This window comes from Podarcis cretensis, assembly GCF_951804945.1.
Source record: "Podarcis cretensis genome assembly, chromosome: 16".
Classification (NCBI taxonomy): domain Eukaryota; kingdom Metazoa; phylum Chordata; class Lepidosauria; order Squamata; family Lacertidae; genus Podarcis; species Podarcis cretensis.
The window spans coordinates 32,790,873-32,811,598 of record NC_137186.1 but is presented as its reverse complement, the minus strand read 5'-3'; the positions used below and the strand labels follow the sequence as shown (position 1 = coordinate 32,811,598).

The 20,726-nt window shown below is 46.7% G+C and overlaps 1 protein-coding gene across 3 annotated transcripts in view; it reads right to left on the bottom strand.

The window, feature by feature from the left end:
* Positions 1-6,946: 6,946 nt before the first annotated feature.
* The window catches only part of TANGO2 (transport and golgi organization 2 homolog), a gene marked incomplete at its 5' end in the record, with an annotated part of 105,670 nt that continues 91,890 nt past the window's right edge, over positions 6,947-20,726 (bottom strand). For all 3 annotated transcript variants that reach the window (XM_079957057.1, XM_079957059.1, XM_079957058.1), the window contains 4 exons: positions 6,947-10,859; positions 11,333-13,899; positions 15,326-15,430; positions 16,945-17,098. In XM_079957057.1, coding sequence (XP_079813183.1) covers positions 13,779-13,899; positions 15,326-15,430; positions 16,945-17,098 — 380 coding nt within the window. In that variant the 3' untranslated portion in view covers positions 6,947-10,859; positions 11,333-13,778. The remainder of the gene's footprint in view (positions 10,860-11,332; positions 13,900-15,325; positions 15,431-16,944; positions 17,099-20,726) is intronic.

Genomic DNA, 20,726 nt, shown 5'->3' with positions numbered 1-20,726 from the left:
GGTGGGGAGAGAAAACCCTTGAATAAAGTACTGTCATATATATTTCAACCTTCCTTATTGGTAATTCACACCTTCAGGCACTGTGACGCTCACACAATGCCTCTCACAATTTCCTAAGGATGGTTTTGGAGCATCTGGATGACTCGAATGGGATCCAGTCCTGCACCCTCTCACACCACTTCTGGAACTAGCCATTTAGCAACTCCTCTCAATCAGCTGGCATCTATCAGAATATCACTGGGACGTGGCTGTAGCTCAGTGGTAGAGTATCTGCCTTGCATGCAGAATGCCCCACCTCTGGAATATCCAGGTAGGGCTGGAAGAGACAGCTGCCTAAAACCACGGAGAGCCGCTGCCAGTCACTGTAGACCAGTGATGGCGAACCTTTTAGAGACTGAGTGCCCAAAATGCAACCCAAAACCCACTTAAAGGTAAAGGGACCCCTGACCATTAGGTCTAGTTGCGGACGACTCTGGGGTTGCGGCGCTCATCTCGCTTTACTGGCCAAGGGAGCCAGCGTACAGCTTCCGGGTCATGTGGCCAGCATGACTAAGCCACTTCTGGCGAACCAGAGCAGCGCACAGAAACACCATTTACCTTCCTGCCGGAGCGGTACCTATTTGTCTACTTGTACTGCGTGCTTTTGAACTGCTAGGTGGGCAGGAGCTGGGACCGAGCAACGGGAGCTTACCCCGTGGCGGGGATTTGAATGGCCAACCTTCTGATCAGAAAGCCCTAGGCTCTGTGGTTTAACCCACAGCACCACCCACGTCCCCTCAAAGCCCACTTATTTATTGCAAAGTGCCAACATGGCAATTTAACCTGAATACTGAGGTTTTAGTTCAGAAAAAAACAACTCCTACATTAACCTATTTTGGCTTAAAAGAAAAACACAATACCAGAGCTTTCAATGATACAAACAACTTTTTATCGAAAGGTAAAAGTTTGCATTAACTTTGTTTGGGAAATAATGAAAAGGGGAATTACTCCCAGACAACATGGCTGTTTTGATAATTTCCCTTCAAGGAGCTCTCCTTTGGGAGATTTCAAAGCAGAAGCTGAATGGCCATCTGCCATGGATGCTGTAGTTGAGACCCCTGCATTGCCGGGGGGTTGGACTTAGGTGACCCTCGCAGTGGCGTAGCGTGGGGGGTGCAGGGAGGGCCGGCCGCACCGGGCGCACCATCGGGGGGGGGGGGGCGCGCTCGCCGCCTCCGGAGTCGCCAAAGAGCCTCGGGCGCAGGCTGTAGCAGAGCCCTATGTCTCGCGGAACCGATGAGCTGTGCACGTGTCCGGGCTGAAGGCGTCCGGCAGGCAGCGGCTCTCAGCGCTCGCCGCGGTCCCCGTGCGTCAGGGCCGCAGAGGGCGCGCCAGGCAGCCCCTCCTCACAGCCCCGCCACCGCCGCTGCTGCTGCAGCTGCTGGGCCATGTTGCATTTTCCTCGCCTCTCTGCCCTCCTCCTCCGGGCAAGCGGCGTCGTTTGGGTGGCAGCGCCAGCGGCAACTCGCCTCAGATCACCTGACACGGACCCGCCGCCGCCGCCGTGGCTACCTTACCGTAAATACCCCAGCCCAGGCAGCAGCAAGAAGAAGCTGGCAGCGGCGGCAGGTTAGGGGTTAGGGGCACAAATTACTTGCCTTGCCCCATGTGCTGACAACCCACGCTACGCCGCTGGACCCTTGGGTTCCCTTCCAACCCCCCACAATCCTATGGAGAAAACAAAAGAGTCTCCTTTGCCCTCTGCTGTGTGTCCCCTAGCAGGGAGGATCTTGCGCCCATAGCAATGGGAGAGAATTCAGCTTGCTGACCAAGCAGGTGAAAAGGAAAACCTGGAGTGAAGTCCGGAGATGCGCAGCGGTTCAGCGCTCCGCTGCCATTGGTCGCAGCCTGGAAGGGAAGGCGCTCCAGCACAGAGTTCGTAGGGGCGCATGCGCAAGTAGCTGGTTTGCCGCCCATGGGCTACAATTGAAACATGAACGTTCCATTCCGCTGTCTTAAGGCACCTTGGTACAGAACTGCCAGTAAGCCCGGCGGCATTTTGCTCCCTCCCGCAAGAGCGGGCTTTAGAAGCGCAGCCCGGCGAGCTAGCCATCAAATCATAGGATTGTGGGGAGTTGGAAGGGGCGACGGCATGCATGCCCACAGAGAGGGCTCTGAGTGCCCCCTCTGGCGCACGTGCCATAGGTTCGCCACCTCTGCTGTAGACAGATCATGGGTAGGCAAGCTAAGGCCCGGGGGCTGGATCCGGCCCAATTGCCTACTATTTTTTTAAAAAATATTTTTTATTAGGAATTTCAACATAACAATTTGTCAAAAACACATCATCCTCATTCCCCCCCCCCATTTTCCCCTCCCCAAGAAAGACCCCCCCTGCCAGGATTCCCTCAGCTCCTCTCTCTGGTTTTTCAGCACATGTTATTCTCTGCATATTATAAAATTGTAAAGATCCTTAATTTATCTATCTATATGTTACCAATAAAAAATTTGTGTATGTTTATTCAAAACCTGTACTTTGTGAAAGGTTCCCATTCTTTTTTAAAGTCACAGTTGTCCTTATCTCGTAGTTTGTGTGTCAATTTTGCCAATTCCGCATAGTCCATCAGTTTCTCTTGCAACAGTTCTTTGGTTGGGATTTCTTCATTCTTCCATCCTTGTGCTATTAAGACTCTTGCCGCCGTTGTCGCATACATGAAGATGTTTTTCAATTTCCTTGGCAGGTCTTTTCCTACACGGCCCAATTGCCTTTTAAATCCGGCCTGCGGACGGTCCGGGAATCAGCATGTTTTTACATGAGTAGAATGTGTCCTTTTATTTAAAATGCATCTCTGGTTATTTGTGGGCTATGCCCCTGCCCTAAAGTGAAGGCCTTTTGGCCTGCCCTAAAGTGAAGGCCTTTTGGGAAATGATATATAATGAGTTGAAGAAGGTATTTAAGTATACCTTTACTAAGAAACCAGAGGCCTTCCTTCTGGGTATTGTCGGCCAGAAGGTGTTAAAGAAGGACCGAACATTTTTTATGTACGCAACAACGGCAGCAAGGATACTCACTGCTAAGAACTGGAAAACTCAAGACCTACCCACACTGGAAGAGTGGCAGATGCAGCTGATGGACTATATGCAACTGGCCGAGATGACTGGTAGAATCCGAGACCTGGGAGAAGAGAGGGTTGAGGAGGACTGGAGGAAATTCAAGATTTATTTACAAAAATATTGTAAGTTGCTTGAATCTTAAGAAGGATGCTAGATCATAAATAATTGCCCACCACTGAATTAGATCTGATTTTGATGATAAGTGAGATTAAGGAAAATATAAATTTTTTGGAGAATTGTTAGATTTTATTTAAACGAGCGGAGATAAGATTGTAAACCAGTGGGTAATTTGCTTGGAAAATTTTTTTTGTAACGACGTAAGTGGGAGCGGGAGATGCGAGGGAGTCCAAAGAAGCGACGACGAAATTATGTTATGATATAAGAAATGTTGTTTAATATTTACACGTGTATTCAAAAAACCTTAATAAATATGCATTTAAAAAAATATATATTTGTGGGCTATGCCTGGCGTTTTTACATGAGTAGAATGTGTGCTTTTATTTAAAATGCATCTCTGGGTTATTTGTGGGGCATAGGAATTTGTTCATCCCCCCCCCTTCCCAAAATATAGTCCGGCCCCCCACAAGGTCTGAGGGATAGTGGACCAGCCCCCTGCTGAAAAAGTTTGCTGACCCCTGCTGTAGAGAATACTGAGCTATGAGTACCATTGTCTGGCTCAGAATAAGGTAGATTCCTATAGATCAGCTTTCTATATTTCCCACCTGGCTACAGCAAGGAGAGATGACAATACTGAATTAGTGTCAGGGATGGGCTGGATGCAGAGGAATGGTGGGTGGCACCAGTTGGGGAACCCCCAAAGAAAGATCAGAGCCCAGGGATTGGCGGTGTTATGCCCATGAGTGGTTACAGCAAGAAGAGGGAGCAGACTGGGAGGACGTGTCGGAAGCTGAAGAGGTAACAGGGTTGCTTTGGAATTCCTTTGTCGTGCAACATTAAAATTCACCAGTGCACTAGACTAGTGGATGGAGAATGCTGGATCTTCTAGTATTAATTTAAACCTGTTCCACGCCCCCCCCCCAATGCAATAGATGCTGATCTCTACCCTGGGCATTCCCTGCCCTGAAGCCGCTCAGATTATGAGCTCTACTTTTTTAAAAGAGGGTTTGCTGTCTTCCCCTTGTGTGCCAACACCCCCCCCCTTGCTAACAGGGGTAAAAATCAATTATTAAATGCATTCAGCACAAACTGTGTGAAGCGAACTGGCACTGTAGGAATCTTCAGCTTTTAAATAAGCAGATGACACTGATCCCGAGCTCGGGCTGCAGAAGGCTGATTTTAATTTGATAAAAGTGGAAGTTGGTAAGGAATATAATGAAAAGAGGAAGACATGCATACCTCCTCCAGCACACAACTTCCATTAAAAAGAAGAAGAGAAAGAAAGATAGATCACAGTATTTCACATTGGCTCCAACAGCAAGCCTTGCTTAATGGAATCCAGCTGCAGTCTCACTCACTTTTTTGCAGTTTATGGGATGAAATGCTCTACATCATTGCCACTGGAGATAGAGGCCACTTCATATTGAAATATTTTATTTATATGCTAGCTCCCAGACTATGCATTACGAAGGACAAATGAACTACATATGCCTTCTTTGCAACTGTCAGGAGCCAAACTGAGCTGAGAAAGAACTAAACTGGGAATTCAGAAGCATCCAAGTCTTATTTTTTGAGCTTGAGGTCGGAAATCTAAACTTATGCTATGTACTGTCCCATCCTGCCAACCAAAGCATCAACCATCGGTCAATACTACAAGTGTTAATTAATTTAGCAATGCTAAGATGTTATTTTATCACCATTTTTTGCTGTTGTGAATGGTCACTTGCAATGCAAATGGGGGACATTATGATCTGGTGCTAGGGGCGATTGTTTTTATATACAATACAATACAATCTTTATTACGGTCCAGAGACCAAACAAATCATTACAAAGCAATACACAATTCATACAGTGTACCTCCAGGTTAAACAAGCATTTTGTTCAGAATATAGGGATCATTTGTTCTTGCAGCCACTGATAAAAACTTTGCCACTGCTAATCTTCTAGCATTTGTCCGGTCTTCCAGTAGGAACCTGACATAGTGAGCCTCTGATTTTCCCGGGAAAGGTACCAGCAAGGGTAATATCAGTTCAGCCCTGGCTTGCTCATATTTTGCACAGTGCAACAAAATATGTTTTATGGAATCGATGTCTTGAGCACACGAGCAAAGTCTATCCTGGTAGGGAACTCCTCTCAACCTGCCATCCAACACTACAGAAGGGAAGACATTTAGTCTGGCTTTGGTGAAAAGCCTTCGATAGTTTGGTACTGTCAGGTTTTTAGTGTAACTTAAAGACATACCCATATTGTACTCCTACTGCCAGCGGACTACAGACTGCGTGTGACCAAGATCGCAAGTCACTGTGTGCATTATCCCATAATCTTTGCTTTAAAATCTTTTGGGCGCCTTCATAACCCAGGTAATACAGTTGGGGGGGGGGAGACAGACCAATAGAGGTGGCTTTTTAAGCCATGGTTTTCTGCCATTTGCTGACAAATTCCTCACTGGTCAGGTGTTGGTACAAACCCTTCCCTATATTAAACACTGAAATCCTGAGCCAATGTTTTAGAGCAGCCGTGGTTCTTTTTGCTGTTGTGAATGGTCACTTGCAATGCAAACAGGGGCCATTATGATCTGGTGCTAGGGGCGATTGTTGTTATATATTGCTTCATTTATATCTTGGCTGTGTGTGAGTCCTGGAAGACCTTGCTCCCTGCCTTGCTGGAGTTTTCCCACTTGGCCTGGAAGGGCCCTGACTGACTCCAGCTACGAAAGCTGAAGCTGCTGAACAGACTCTTGGCTTGGGGAATTGTTTGGGGGAGAGGTTGTTTCAGGAGGGGGCTGTTGCGGTTATGGATATTCATTTTTGTATCTTTATTTTAGATCTTGTTATGATTTATGTGGAAATTGATTTGGTTGTGTACTTTTTGATGTTTTATTTATTGTTTATGACTTTTGTTATGTTAGTAATTATGTATTTTTCATGTTCTAAGTTGCCTTGAGCATGGTTTGGACTATGGAAAGGTGGCATAGAAGTAAAATTATGTATGTATGTATGTATGTATGTAATATTGACTCCAATCACAAGTTCCCAGGGCAGCTTAGAGAACAAAATACAGAATTAAAGTTCAATGTATTCATTAAAAGCATCAACAAAAAACCCCAATAAATCAAAGGATGAAAACTGCTTTTGTTAAGAGACAAGAGTACTTTTATCATGTATCGGTGTAACAAAACACAAGATTATGCTGAGCCAGATATATGATTGGGAACACGGTAAGAACATCATGCATAAATGTGCTTTTCTTTAATTCTAACATTCTAAACTTAAATAAGTTTAATTTTTTTTGGTTTTTTTATTGTGCAAATGCATCTTTAGTTTGGCAATTTTTGTATTTAAACTAATAAACCATTTGTGGCAGGAACAAATATAACACAGTAAACCATAAAATGCAACCTAAACAATTAAAGCCCAGATTTCATTTGTTTAAAAATGCTAGCCATTTAAAAGACCTGGGTAGACAGTAAGATCCTTTACCTGGTGTTGAAAAGACAATAAAGAATGTGTCTAGGAAAACTATTCCACAGCTGGGTGCCACCACCAAGAAGCCATGCACTCTACCTCTTAGAGGCCTTCTGTAAGTTTCAAGCAAATTCCTTCTGACCCCATACATTCCTCACTACTCAATTTTATAACGTGCCAAATCAGCACAGGTCCACAAAGGATTGGGTCCTCATTAAGATCCACAGAATCCTGTTCTTTAAATGTCACATGGAGACAGTAATGCTACAACACAGTATTGGTCAAACAAGTTTATTGATTGCATTTGGACACAGGTGTAAGTGATAAAATATAAAACAATTTTTAAAAGAAAACAGAAATTATATATTTATATTCTTTTCTTTTTTTAAAAAAAAATCACTCTACTTCAATGGACCAAACAACTTAATCACTTCAGCACACACAAAGTTATGGCTTTTACAAGATCATTCAAAGCCACACCAAACCGCAGCAAGCTTTATTCTTAAGTCTGCCTCTATTTATTTATTTTTAAATACATTACAAAAATAAAGAAATTATTTTTCCTGCAAGTTTTGCCTTGTGACACATTTCTCATTTGCATTTTTTTTTTGGTGCACAGAAAGGAATAAAAATCTTGCATTGATCACACGTCACTTTGCCTCCATTTACTAGGCCCAAGTTCTAAGTAAACCAGGTACGGCTGCAGCTCCTGGTGGTGCAAACGTCAAAGTTTTAATTGTGCCTCCTGCGAAAAACTATTTGCACACTCAAAACCAGGTTTCCGGGGAAATATCCTTTGCTGCAGTCCTGTGTCTGGGCATCACATTTTGAGGGCATTATTAACAAACAAGAATACATCCAGACGAAGGCAACCTGGATGATAAGGTGGTCTGGAAACTAAGGTGATACCCCTAAGTGTCTGATACTCATAAGTGACCCACAGAAATCAATGCTAATAGCTACAAGGAATGGTCAAAAGAGCTGGGTATGTTCTGCCTGGTGAACCTTCACCAAGTTGAGGTGGGGGACACACAACAGCTGTCTTCAAATATCTGATGATTTGTCAAGAAGACGAAGCAGAGCTGAGTCCCGTCTGTGTCGTATCACACCACTTTAAACAGTCATGGCTCCCTCCCACAAATAATCGTGGGAATTGTAGTTTGCCAGTGGCACTGAGAATTGTTAGGAGACCCTGCTATTCCCCTCACAGAGCTACAATTCCCAGTGCTTCCCGGGAAGTGGGTTAAACCACTCAAGACTGTAGCTAGCTCTGCTGTTGGAGGGGATAGAGGTCCCCTAACAACTCCCAGCGCCCTTAACAAACTACAGTTCCCAGGGTTCCTGATACAGGATTGCCTAAACAGTGGTACCTCGGGTTAAGTACTTAATTTGTTCCGGAGGTCCGTTCTTAACCTGAAACTGTTCTTAACCTGAAGCACCACTTTAGCTAAAGGGGCCTCCTGCTGCCGCTGCGCTGCCGGAGCCCGATTTCTGTTCTCATCCTGAAGCAAAGTTCTTAACCCGAGGTACTATTTCTGGGTTAGCAGAGTCTGTAACCTGAAGCGTATGTAACCTGAAGCGTATGTAGCCCGGGGTACCACTGTACAAGATTGCCTCCAGATGGCTTGGGGCGTCGTATAATTCCATACAGTGGTACCTCGGGTTACATACGCTTCAGGTTACATATGCTTCAGGTCACAGACCCAGAAATAGTACCTCGGGTTAAGAACTTTGCTTCAGGATGAGAACAGAAATTGCGTGGCAGCGGGAGGCCCCATTAGCTAAAGTGGTGCTTCAGGTTAAGAACAGTTTCAGGTTAAGAACGGACCTCCGGAACGAATTAAGTACGTAACCAGAGGTACCACTGTACCCTCCAACATCTCTCCAATGAAAATAGGGACGTCTTAAGGGAAAGCGGGACATTCCTGGATCATATCAGAAACCGCAATGGCTTCTCTAAATCAGGAACGTCCCTGGAAAATAGGGACACTTGGAGGGTCTGTTATGGGATTATCCCAAATTACAAGAGGGGGAAGGAGGGGGGAATCCTAGCCACACTCTCCAAAACATGGCTATAAACCTCCATCATTAAGAACATGAGAAGAGCCTGCTGCTCTCAGTGGTCCATCTAGCCTAGTCCTGTTCTCACAGCGGCCAACCAGATTCCTGTGGAAGACCCACAAGCAAGACATAAGCACAGCAGCACCATCCCTGCTTGCCATTTCCAGCAACTGCTACCCAGAAGCATTACTGCCCCTGATCGTGGAGGCATTTAACAGCTGTCAGGGTTAGAAGCCATTGGCAGCCATCTCCTCCATGCTTTGGTCATGCCCCAAGCCCAACGAAAAAGCCCCAAATTATTGAGCTGTACCTTCGCTAAATCTGTGTGTTCATCTGGAGTGCATTCAAGCCTCTATTCGTTCATGGTTTAAAAGCAGGTCACATCTCACGTCCTATAAACCTTCCTTCTCAGTACTGTGTGCTATCAGTAGGCCTCCTACCGACACTTAAGAAATAAAAAGAGCCAACAGCGTCAAGTGCCAATACACAATATTGTACCAATACACCGAGTGATGTTTAAGGAGTGACGAAATACAGAGGTACTAAAGTGGAAACAGCAACAGTAACTGACTGTGTCAGCATTTCCCAAGCAACGCCAGGTGCATACTGCATTAAAAAATTCCAAAGTACATTCAGAAAGATAGCACATGCCTCACACATGGTATGTGTGTCCTTAAAACACACACACACTGCATAACCAACAAGACCCACAAATTCACGAATAAGCTTAATATGTACTTAGTTCTTGTCTTTTCCTGGGAAGAAAAGGGGAATGGCCTGTTTGTGTCATAAAAAATCCAATCTGCATTTCCAAGACTATAGTCTCTTGACAAAAAGGAAACTGATCTGTTAAATGAGTCCTTACCAACCAATGACGAACCAGAGAAAACACTTGGTTACACAAGAACGTTCTGAGAACCTTTCCCAAAGATCCCATATTAATTGTGGCATATTTGAAAAATAATTAATAATCAAATTGGACCTGTAACTGGCTGTTTTATTATTATCATGTATTGTCCTGTTTGTAGTGTTTGCTAACTGAAGTATAAGACGTATAGCCATATATCTGTGGGTCTTGTTTGGGCATGTTATATAGGGACTGTTACTGCACACAGCACTGCATTTTTTAAACAAAAACACCATCGAGATGATCTCCATGTTGTGAAAAATGGGTACACCGTCACTTTGCAAATGTGGAACTTTTTATTTCGGCAGAAGTAATGGCTTGTGAATGCCGGGCGTTTGCCACCCACTCTTCACATTGAGCCTGCATCCTGAAGGTCGGAGTTGCCAAACAACTGAAATCCCCTTATTAACAGTTGCGAGAAGGAAGCTGGAAAGTTAACACTTATTCCCTGAAGTTCACCAAGATGCATAGTCTCCAGGAGCTGAAACACACAAACTGTATGCATGGTTATACACCTGAACTCTGTTCGGGGAGCACATTTGTGAGTCTACCTACACAATATGGTCCAGCTACAGACACCACTGAATATTCAGCATTCAACCCTTTTAACATACCCCGATATTTAAGCAAAAGGGTTTGCTTTTGTTTATTTATTTCAGCTGGCTTTGAACGTACCAGTACCCGCAAAGGAGGGAGACACAACCCAAACCACATGCGAAGGCAACTGTAATGGAGGTGTAGATTTAGCAGGACAATGGGTCACAGCTCAGTGGTTCTGCTTTTTTGCATGCAGAAGGCCACGGGTTCAATCCCCCTCGTCTCCAGACAGGGCTGGGAATTTCCTGGGTCTGAAACCCCCAAAGGGCCACTACTAATCAGCAGACACCACTGAGCTACTGGGAACAACGGTCTGACTCTGTATAAGGCAGCTTCCTAGGTTTCAAACCCCCAGTCCATAAAGCTTGCTTGTAGGAGAGGCTGCTAGTTAAAAACTCTATGGCAGCTTCTTCTTCGCTTCCCCTGAAGTGCTTTTTGGGTTTGTAGGCCATCCAAGGCACACCACTAGTGTTTGCCAAAGCGAGAATCTAACAGACAGTCACCTCCGATGGGTGTGCACATCTTTAAATGATAGCGTCCAGGCATCCCATGCTAGCATTTGAAGATGCAAGTGTGGTGGTCTTTAAGGATGTGCACACCCATGTGTGACATTCTCACATCACCTGTGCATTGTGGAAAATGATGGGGTAATATCAGTGTTCCCTATGGCAGGCCTATGTTCCCTATGTTGAATGGTTTCTTTAAATGTAAAGGTTCATCATTGTTCCACCCCATGTGTATGTCTTTAAGGGGCCAGAGCAAGGGCCAGAGCAAAATAACGAGACCCAGCTTTACAGCTGTGAAACATAGCAGGTGCTGCTGAGTTGTACTGATTAAGGTGTGTCAGCATTTGGGTGTAGTATATAAGGAGCAGCACCTAGCTCTCCCATTACCCTGGGGGATGGGTTGGTGGTTGGGTCTGGTTTGTTGTTGATGTATTTAGTGTAAATGGAGTTTTTGTTTTTGTAATTAAAACCTTGTTTAAGTTATTTTTGAGTCCCTTTTTAATGCATGGTCTCCCCAGCAAGCTCTCTGCAGCGCTACCATACTGCAAATAGCCAACAGTGCACACCCATGTGTGACATTCTCACATCACCTGTGCATTGTGGGAAATGATGGGGTAATATCAGTGTTCCCTATGGCAGGCCTGATGCATGGACCTCCCTGCCCCCACCCCCAGACCAGCCCATCTCTTTTACTCATCACCTTGCAACACAACCCATTCCCACATATACTTCAGTGAGGATTCAGCTGCTGTAGCTCAGTGGAAGAGGATTTGCTTTGTATGTATGAATGCATGCAGAAGGTTCCAGGTTCAACCCCTGGCATCTCCAGGCAGGGCTGGGAATATCCCACGCCTGAAACCCTGAACAGCCACGGCTGGTCAGTATGGACAGAACTGTCCAATGGACCGATGGTTTGCCTTGGGGTAAAGTCGCTTCCTGTGTTCCTATAACTGCTCCTGTCCCAATCTGGGAACAGCACCATGCGATCCTGTCGCCGTTCTCCTAGCCACACATTTCCCAACGCATTACAGGCCATGCTGCAAGAAGCCTCACACCTGAAGTTGCTATCGAAGCCCTCGACACAGAGGCGAAGCGGCTGATGGAATCTGCAGGACGTGTAAGAAAAGCTAAAACTTCAGTCACTTATGCAACCTGCGGAATACTAATGCAGAAATTATATGCTGTACCAAGAGACAGAAGGGAGGGGGGAATGAATAGAAATCCATTCTTACATATAATGCCTTGTCTGCTGATTTAAATGCAGAGAAAACTTAACCGCAGACTTAAGACTCCTTCGCTTAAGTGACTCCTCCAAACTCCTGGTACTGTCTAACTGAAAAGCAATCTAGCATTTGCTCTGGAGGAACTGAGTTCAATGAGCTTCACTCCCTAGAAAGCTCACTCAGGATTGCAGGATTAGCGTAGCCCATTGGGACTGGTAGGGTGGAAGGCAGGGAGGCTGACGGTAGATGGACCCAAAGCCAATGGCAGGTGCAGCCAACTAATTTTGCTTTCGTCTCCATCGTAATTCTGGTATCGTCTCCATCCTTTCCCCTGCCGAGGTCTGCAAGGGGCGACACTGAGACTAAGGGGAGGAAGCTAACAGGTGGCAAGGGGGCTGGATGTCAGCAGGAAGGCAGGCAGGTAGGGGCTGGCTGAGGTTGGTGGGGCATTGCCCCATTCACCCAGCCTCCCACTGAATCCTGTATACACTGACCGGGTAGTAAGTATTCCCAGTGCACATGATTGCACTGGAAAATATGCACAATTAACAGCACTTGAGTGTCTGCCTAGAGGAGACAAGGAGACTATGAAGTTGCAGAATTACGAATGGCAATCGAGAGTCCATTTTTAAAGGCCCTCCCCAGGACCCCGCAAAGCAGGCATTAGCAGTGCCGCACATATGGCTCCATGGGGCTTGCTCCCAGCTAAATGGGTACACTAGAATTGCGGCCCAAGGCTCAACTTCCTGCGTTACATCACTCAGGTGTTAGATGCAAAGCAAAATTCACGTTAACCCCCCCCCCTAGTCTTAGCTTTGTTCTCTTGGAGAGCGTAAGATCGAGAGAGCAATTGCCATTTTGCCTATAATCACACGTATTGCAACACTGAAACATACATATATTCACACATCAAAGGCTGCAAAATTATACATTCAGTTATAGTGAGAAAAGGGGGTTCCAGCTCTCCCCACAACTCTTTTTTTTTTATCTGCCTTAAAAAGCAGACAGGACACAGCTTGATTTCTTTTACAAAGACACGCTTAACTTAGAAATGCTTGACAAAAGAGTTAAAATCAAAGTGTGTTGATTTTAACCTTTCTAGGCTAATTCATTTTAGCAGTCGGGGGGGGGGGGGCAGGGGCTGGCTTACTGAAGAAGTTCCATCAGGATGTCAACATATAGGTAGGGTTTGTGTGGGAGCAGAGACTATCCCATTCACTTCAATGTTAAGGCCAACTCTGAATGCCCAATGGGAAAAGCACACACAGAATGAGAAAATGGGGAGCTCCTGCGAAAGTTGAGCTATGCATGGGCAGGAGTACTTCAATGCCAGTGGACTGAAACTAGCAGGGTATCACCAATTCCGAATTGTCCTTTTTTTTTTTTTTTTACAGATTTGCATTTTAGTTTACCAACTCTGCCTCCCCCTTGATTATTGTCCATGATTATCCACAGTTCCTATTTATCCCCTTCCACACACATGATTCTCAAGTTAAATACTTGCGCCACGTAACTGTTGTGTTACCCAACAGCATCCCTTTCAAAAGTCAAACATGTACACTTGTGCAAAACGTGGTTTGCTTCTTAAATACATCCCAGCTTTTCCTGTTCAGATTTTTCTGTTTTGGATTTTGTGCAAAAAATAATAATAAATGGTTTTGGTGGTCGCTAGGGTGTGCTACGCAGCATCAACAAGCCTTTGCTGTATGAAAGCTGCAGCCAAGGCCTTCCGCACCCCTACAGCTCAATAGACTGCACTTTGCCAACCTCCCCTTCTCCCCTTTTTGGTGTGACCCATTCACGTGGAGAGCTGTCAAATCTGCAGTTTGAACTGGTAGGTGCTCGTTTTCCACTGGTCGACGTCCGCGTTCAGCATGGTGCGCTCAGTGAAGGTGACGTGACCTACCGCATCAATGAGAATAACTGTATTTGTCCTAAAGAGGGAGGAATAAGAACATCAAGAATGCTTCTAGGTAGATGGAGAAATAATACGATGTACTCAATTTTTATTTTTTTAGGTTTGATGTTACTGTATAAATACAGTGGTGCCCCGCAAGACGAATGCCTCGCAAGACAAAAAACCCGCTAGACGAAAGGGTTTTCCGTTTTTCGATGCGCGTCACAAGACAAATTTCCCTATGGGCTTGCTTCGCAAGATGAAAACGTCTTGCGAGTCTTGCAAGTTTTTTTCCGTTTTTCCGCCTTTTTCTAAGCTGCTAAGCCACTAATAGCCGCTAAGCCGCAAATAGGGATGCTTCGCAAGACGAAAAAACTGCAAGACGAAGAGACTCGCGGAACGAATTATTTTCGTCTTGCGAGGCACCACTGTATGTTATTAGTATTTTTTTTTCTTTTAGGAGGTAGCAAAGTGGGTGAAAGGAGAAACAAACCAGAAACAGAATTTGGGGGAAGCCCAGGAGGGGAGGGAGGAAGGAATGCATAGTAAATGTTATGGATATGAAATGTATGTAATGAATGAAAAAGAAAAATTAATAATATATATTTTTTAAAGAATGCTTCTAGGTAACCAACTCCTGGGATTCTAATTCTTCGCTCTTGAAAAAAATAAAAAAATCCCCACCTTGCACAGTGAACCAAGCAGCAAGTTGTTAGGGTCAAAAAGGAAGGAGCGAAACTAATTCAATTTTCTATTGTCACATTGCTAAATTCAGGCTCTTTGCTTTTGCTGCACTGCTAAGCCCACCAATGGTAAAAGTAAAAGTAAATGACCCCTGGACGGTTAAGTCCAGTCAAAGGTGACAATGGGGTTGCGGCACTCGTTTCAGGCCAAGGGAGCCGGCGTTTGTCCACAGACAGCTTTCCAGGTCATGTGGCCAGCAGGACTAAACCGCTTCTGGCGCAATGGAACACTGTGACGGAAGCCAGAGCGCATGGAAACACCATATATCTTCCCGGCGGAGCTGTACCTATTTATCTACTTGCACTTTGACGTGCTTTTGAACTGCTAGGTTGGCAGAAGCTGGGACAGAGCAACGGGAGCCCACCCTGTCGTGGGGATTCAAACCGCCGACCTTCCGATCGGCAAGCCCAAGAGGCTCAGTGGTTTAGACCACAGCACCACCCATTCCCTGTAAAGCCTACCTATACAAAGTGATGGATAAGGAGAATATACCAACCCCCCCAAAAAAAACCCCAAAGAACTCCTTCCTCCCCCAACCCGTTTTGGCATATTAAGGTTTGGGGCAGATTTGTATAAAAAGCCCCCCAAGTCTGAAAATTCACTTCCTGTAGACTCAGTGACTCTATAGCATAACCAATTACTTCTAGAGGGAACCACTAAATCATTTAAACCAAATGCAATGGACGGCCACATTTTCTTGCGCAAGGGTTCTCCCTTACCTGGTTCCATAATCGGGACAGCGAACGCATACAGCTGCATACTTGTTCAAGATGGGGAGGATGTAGTCCTTTCCTTGATCCTCAATTGCGGGATCTGGCAGCTGACTGGAGACAGAAAGCAAACCAAATGGAGGTGGCACAACTTCTGCTCCTTCCAGCACACGTTTCCCACCATAGATAGCGAAACCTCGAGAGCACACAGTAACGTGATAAGCTGTCAAAATACCAACAAGGACAGCCTTCCTGGGCTTGGTGCTCTCCAGATGTTGATGGACGGCAACTCCCATCAGCTGCAAGCCATCATGGCCAATGGTCAGGGGAGATGGGCACCAAGTGGGCAAAGGCGGGCCAAGGGCAAATTACAAGAGATGTCCACCGGGTTTTACTTGAGTGCATACTGACTTCATTGCTTGACTTCTGTTTTACAGTGGTGCCCCACAAGACGAATGCCTCGCAAGACGGAAAACCCGCTAGATGAAAGGGTTTTCCGTTTTGGGGGTGCTTCGCAAAACGAATTTCCTATGGGCTTGCTTCGCAAGACGAAAACCTTCCTGCGGGTTTTTTCCCCTCACCCCTTTTTTCTAAGCCGCTAATAGCCGCTAAAAGCCTCTAAAAGCCGCTAATAGCGCTAATCCGCTAAGCCTTCAATGGGCTTGCATCGCAAGATGAAAAAACCGCTAGACGAAGAGACTCGCGGAACGGATTAATTTCGTCTTGCGAGGCACCACTGTATTTTGATGGTTCTCCTATATAAGATTTGTTGGTTCTTAATATATGAGGTTTTAACGGCTACCTAAAAGGTAGTCTTCTTACTCTCTTACATACCCTACCAATCACTTCGTTCTGCAGGAGAGGGCATCCCGTCAGGAGGCCAATTCTGCATGATGGACAGAATCAGGCCTTTAGTGTGGTAGCAACACTGATGCTTTAGAACTCCCACCCATTACATATCAAAGAGGCACTTTTCCCATTCCCCCCCCTGCTTTTGCTAAAGACAACCCTCTTCCAACAAACCTTTATCCCAGCTGGTATCTATACTGAAGCTAAACTGATTTTATGCATGTGCTGCTGTTACTTTAAACTGTTTTTTTTTCTCTCTCTCTCTCTCTCTCTATATATAATGGTTTCAACTGTTTTTATACATGTAATTGTTTTGAATATGTTTCTGTTATACTATATATTGCTTTGGGATGCCTCATGGGAAGTAGATAATAAATTAAATAAATAAACGCATTGTGACTGCAACCTACTTTGGGAGTCTTTTCTGTAATGAAAAGCCGGCTGGAAATATTGCAAATAAATATTGCAAATAAATAAGTAAATATGCTTTTACACACACAAAAAACCACCCATCCCTGGTGTGGAAGATAATGAGCTAGATGGAACAATTGCCTGGCACCATTCTCAGGAAGCTTCCTATTTTTCTCTCCGCTAATGCAAGCAACCGTGTACATAAGAAGGAATTTAGTTCAATACACTTAAGACTGAAAGCATTAAAAAGCACAAGACGAAAAACCGATCGTTTTCCCACAAGCATTCTTATTTACAGGCAAAGCAAAGGCTTAGAGTTGCCGATCCCTAGGTAATGGCTGTACGTTACAGCCAAGGCACAGACTTACGGGTCTTGGTTATTCATCACTTTAATGAGCTCTTGCACCAGATCTTCCTTCACAAGGTCCTGGCTGTGCCTGATGACATCCGTGAAAAGCTGCTTTCCATATTGAAGCTTCTTCCATGGTGTATCCAGCAAAGAATTGCTCAAGCCATATACCCCTGCATGGGAGGAAAGGTGATAAAAGCTTATGAAAGGTGAACTCTGTATTTGCAAAAAAATTCCTTCCAGTAGCACTTTAAAGACCAACTAAGTTAGTTCTTGGTATGAGCTTTCGTGTGCATGCACACTTCTTCAGATACACTGAAACAGAAGTCACCAGACCCTTCTGTATAGTGAGAAGGTGGGGAGGGGTATTACTCAGAAGGGTGGTGGGATTGGGTGATTGGCAGATAGCTGTGATGAGCCTGTTGACTACTCTTAACGACTGCAATAGGTCTTACAGGAAAAAGCAAGCTCTTTCTCAAGCTCTTTCTCTTTCTCAAGCTCTGGGAGGAAGACCTTTCATTGCCTACAGACAGCCACCCAATCTTAAACAACTCCTAACCCACAATAATACTACAACCAGACTTAACATGGACACTGGCACCAGAGCCTGCAATAAACCCAGATGCCAACTTTGCTGCCACATACACCCGGACAACACCATTACTGGCCCCAACAACATCACACATACCATCTCGGGACTATTTAATTGCTCATCGTCTAACATTGTGTATGCCATCAAATGCCAACAGTGTCTGTCAGGGAACTGACATCAGAGCGAGAAGCGGAGGCAGGGCTCCAGAGCGATGCCGGAGAGGGAACCAGTCTGGGGGAAGGAATTCAGTGTGACACCAATAGAGAGGAGCTGGAGGAATCGGTGTCAGGGCTCCAAGACCCTTCAACCGAAACCAGCGGAGAGAGCGCTGGCACGCCCTTGCCATCCCCTTACTTGCGCAGACGCGTTCCGCGCAGGGAACATAGGCGGAGACTTGGGGTCAAGCAGCTTTTATGCTGGAAGAGATTCAAGAAACGCCCACTGGCAGATTCTGCAAGTGACTAACAGGTCACGGAGGGCGAGCTCTAACCCTGAACATGTTTGAGCAAACCACCTAATCGAAGTGCAGGCAGTTTACGCACGAGTAACCACACAATACCATTACAGCAATCTGCCAGTCCCTTGCTGTTACTTGTGAGTAAGCAGTGGAAACATGAGCCAGACAGGAGGCGCCGGGGCAGCGGAGGCAGCTGCGGGGGCGCAGGACCTGGTGAAGAGGAACCAGGAGCTGGAACGGCATGTAGCACTGCTGATGGCGCGGCTGGACGAGAGGCGCACTCAGGACGCGCAGGTGAGACCCACCCCAGTGGCAAAGAAGGTGCCCGGACTGGTACACAAGTTTGGGGGAAAACCCCAAGAATATAATGGATTCCGGACAGAAATAGAGTACGCACTGCAGCTGCAGCATGATGATTTTGCTGACGAGGCGGCGCAAGTGGCTTACATCGTGGGGCATCTTGAGGGCAGCGCGAGGGAATGGGTTAGACCCCTAATGGCCGCGCATAACCCCGCCATGAAGGACGTCCGGAAGTTTTTTCAGGCGATGGACGCTATGTATTCCAGCCAATTGGGGGAGAGTGTGACCCAACGGGAGCTGATGAGATGTAAGCAGGGGGACCTTTCCGTTAGAGACTATTGGTCCCGCTTTGCGATGCTAATACACAGGCTCGAATGGGATATGGACAGCCCGCCCATACGAATGCTGTTTGAGGAGGGGTTGTCCCCAGCCGTTAAAGATGAGCTCTCCCGCGCGCCCCGCCCGGAGACTATGGATCAGCTGACAAAATCTGCGCTGGCGATAGGCTCTCGCCAGGAAGCGCGCGCTTTGGAAAGGCGGGAAGGGAGAGGGGAGCGTTGCCCTGACTACCGCATTCCTGAGATGCCAAGGCAGCCTTCCAATGACGTGGTGCCAATGGAAATTGATGGGGCGCGCGCACGCGAGGTGCCGAGCGCCCAACAAATAGTCAAAAGGGAAGCAAAGGCTGGGAGAAACTCCAAGAAATGTTTCCTCTGCCAACGGCCAGGACACTTTGCCAGGGTCTGCCCACAAAGAAAGGCTTGGCAAGGGATGGTGGGGGCCGCTGGAAATGAGGGGGAGGGGGCAGAAGACAAGGTGCAGGAAAACGCCAGCGCTTGACTGCCCACAGGGGGGCGCAGCAGCCAAGCGAGCAACTAATTGAAGTGCCCCAACCGGACCCACCCAAGGTTTCTATAGCGATAGAGGTGACGCTAGAACTCCCAAATGGGCACCCAGTCAAGGTGAAGGCAATGTTGGACTCAGGGAGCTCCTGTAATTTTTTTAGTAAGGAGTTTGCGCTGGAGCACCAGATCCACTTGCTGCCACTGGATTTCCCACTCCAAGTCACCACGATAGATGGCAGAGAGTTGCTAGGGGGAGAGGTGACACATCAAACCCCGCCTATGAGAATGAGTGTGTCCAGGCACACAGAAACCATAGCCTTTCATGTGGCCACACTGGCGGGACCCCCAATAATACTGGGGATGAGCTGGCTAGTGCTACATGATCCAGTGGTGGCGTGGCACCAACGCACGGTCACCTTCGGGTCAGCCCACTGTTTGGAACACTGTCTAGGAGGGGAGAAGCCCAGGGTGAGGTTGGCCAGAGCAGCAGCAACCACGCTGGAGCAGAAAGGGAAGGTGCCGCCACAGTACGCAGACTTACAAGAGGTCTTCAGCGAGAGGGAAGCGGACAGGCTGCCGCCACATAGGCCCTTCGACTGCCAAATCAACCTTCTCCCTGGAGCACAGCTGCCGGTGGGTAAGCTGTATGCCATGTCCGACAGAGAGATGCAGGAGTTGCGAGACTTTATAGACAAGAACTTGAAAAGGGGGTTTATAAGAGAATCTAAGGCAGTGGGGGGCAGCCCTGTGTTTTTTGTGGATAAAAAACACACGGATCAGCTGAGGCTCATCGTGGACTTTCGGAGGTTAAACCTGGTATCAGAACCCGTGACCTTCCCAATGCCCAGAATTGATGATATTCTGACCAGGGTAAGGAAGGGTAAGATTTTTACCAAGCTGGACCTTAGGGGGGCCTACAATCTGATTCGAATGAGAGAGGGGGACGAATGGAAAACCACCATGTTCACCCCCCTGGGGGCCTTTGAATATTTGGTTATGCCATTTGGATTACAGTCAGGCTCTGCCTGTTTTCAAAGCTTCATGCACCATGTGCTGGGTCCCCTGCTGTACAAGAACTGCGTAGCATTTCTGGACGACGTACTGATCTATTCGGACAATGAAAAACAGCATGTCCAGGACGTCAGGGAAGTGCTGAAAAGGCTACGAGAGCACCAACTGTGGGTCAAGCTGGAAAAGTGCCAGTTTCACGCCAAGGAAGTGGAATTTCTGGGATACAGGTTGTCAGACAGAGGTCTAGCCATGGACCCCGGCAAGGTGCAGGCAGTGCTGGAATGGAAGGCTCCCAAAACCCGGAAGGATGTGCAGAGGTTCCTAGGGTTCAGCAACTTCTACCGGAAGTTCATCAAGAACTTCGCCCACTTAACCGCACCCATCACGGATTGTCTCAGTAGCAAAAAGAAGTTCGTCTGGACGGAAGGGGCCCAACGTGCCTTCGAGGGGCTAAAGCAGGCGTTCGCCTCGGAGGAACAGCTCCTGCATGTGGATCTGCAGAAACCGATGAGGCTAGAGACCGACGCGTCGGACCGAGCGATAGGAGCGGTGTTGCTCCAGCCGGGACCGGCCCAAGACACATGGAGGCCGTGCGC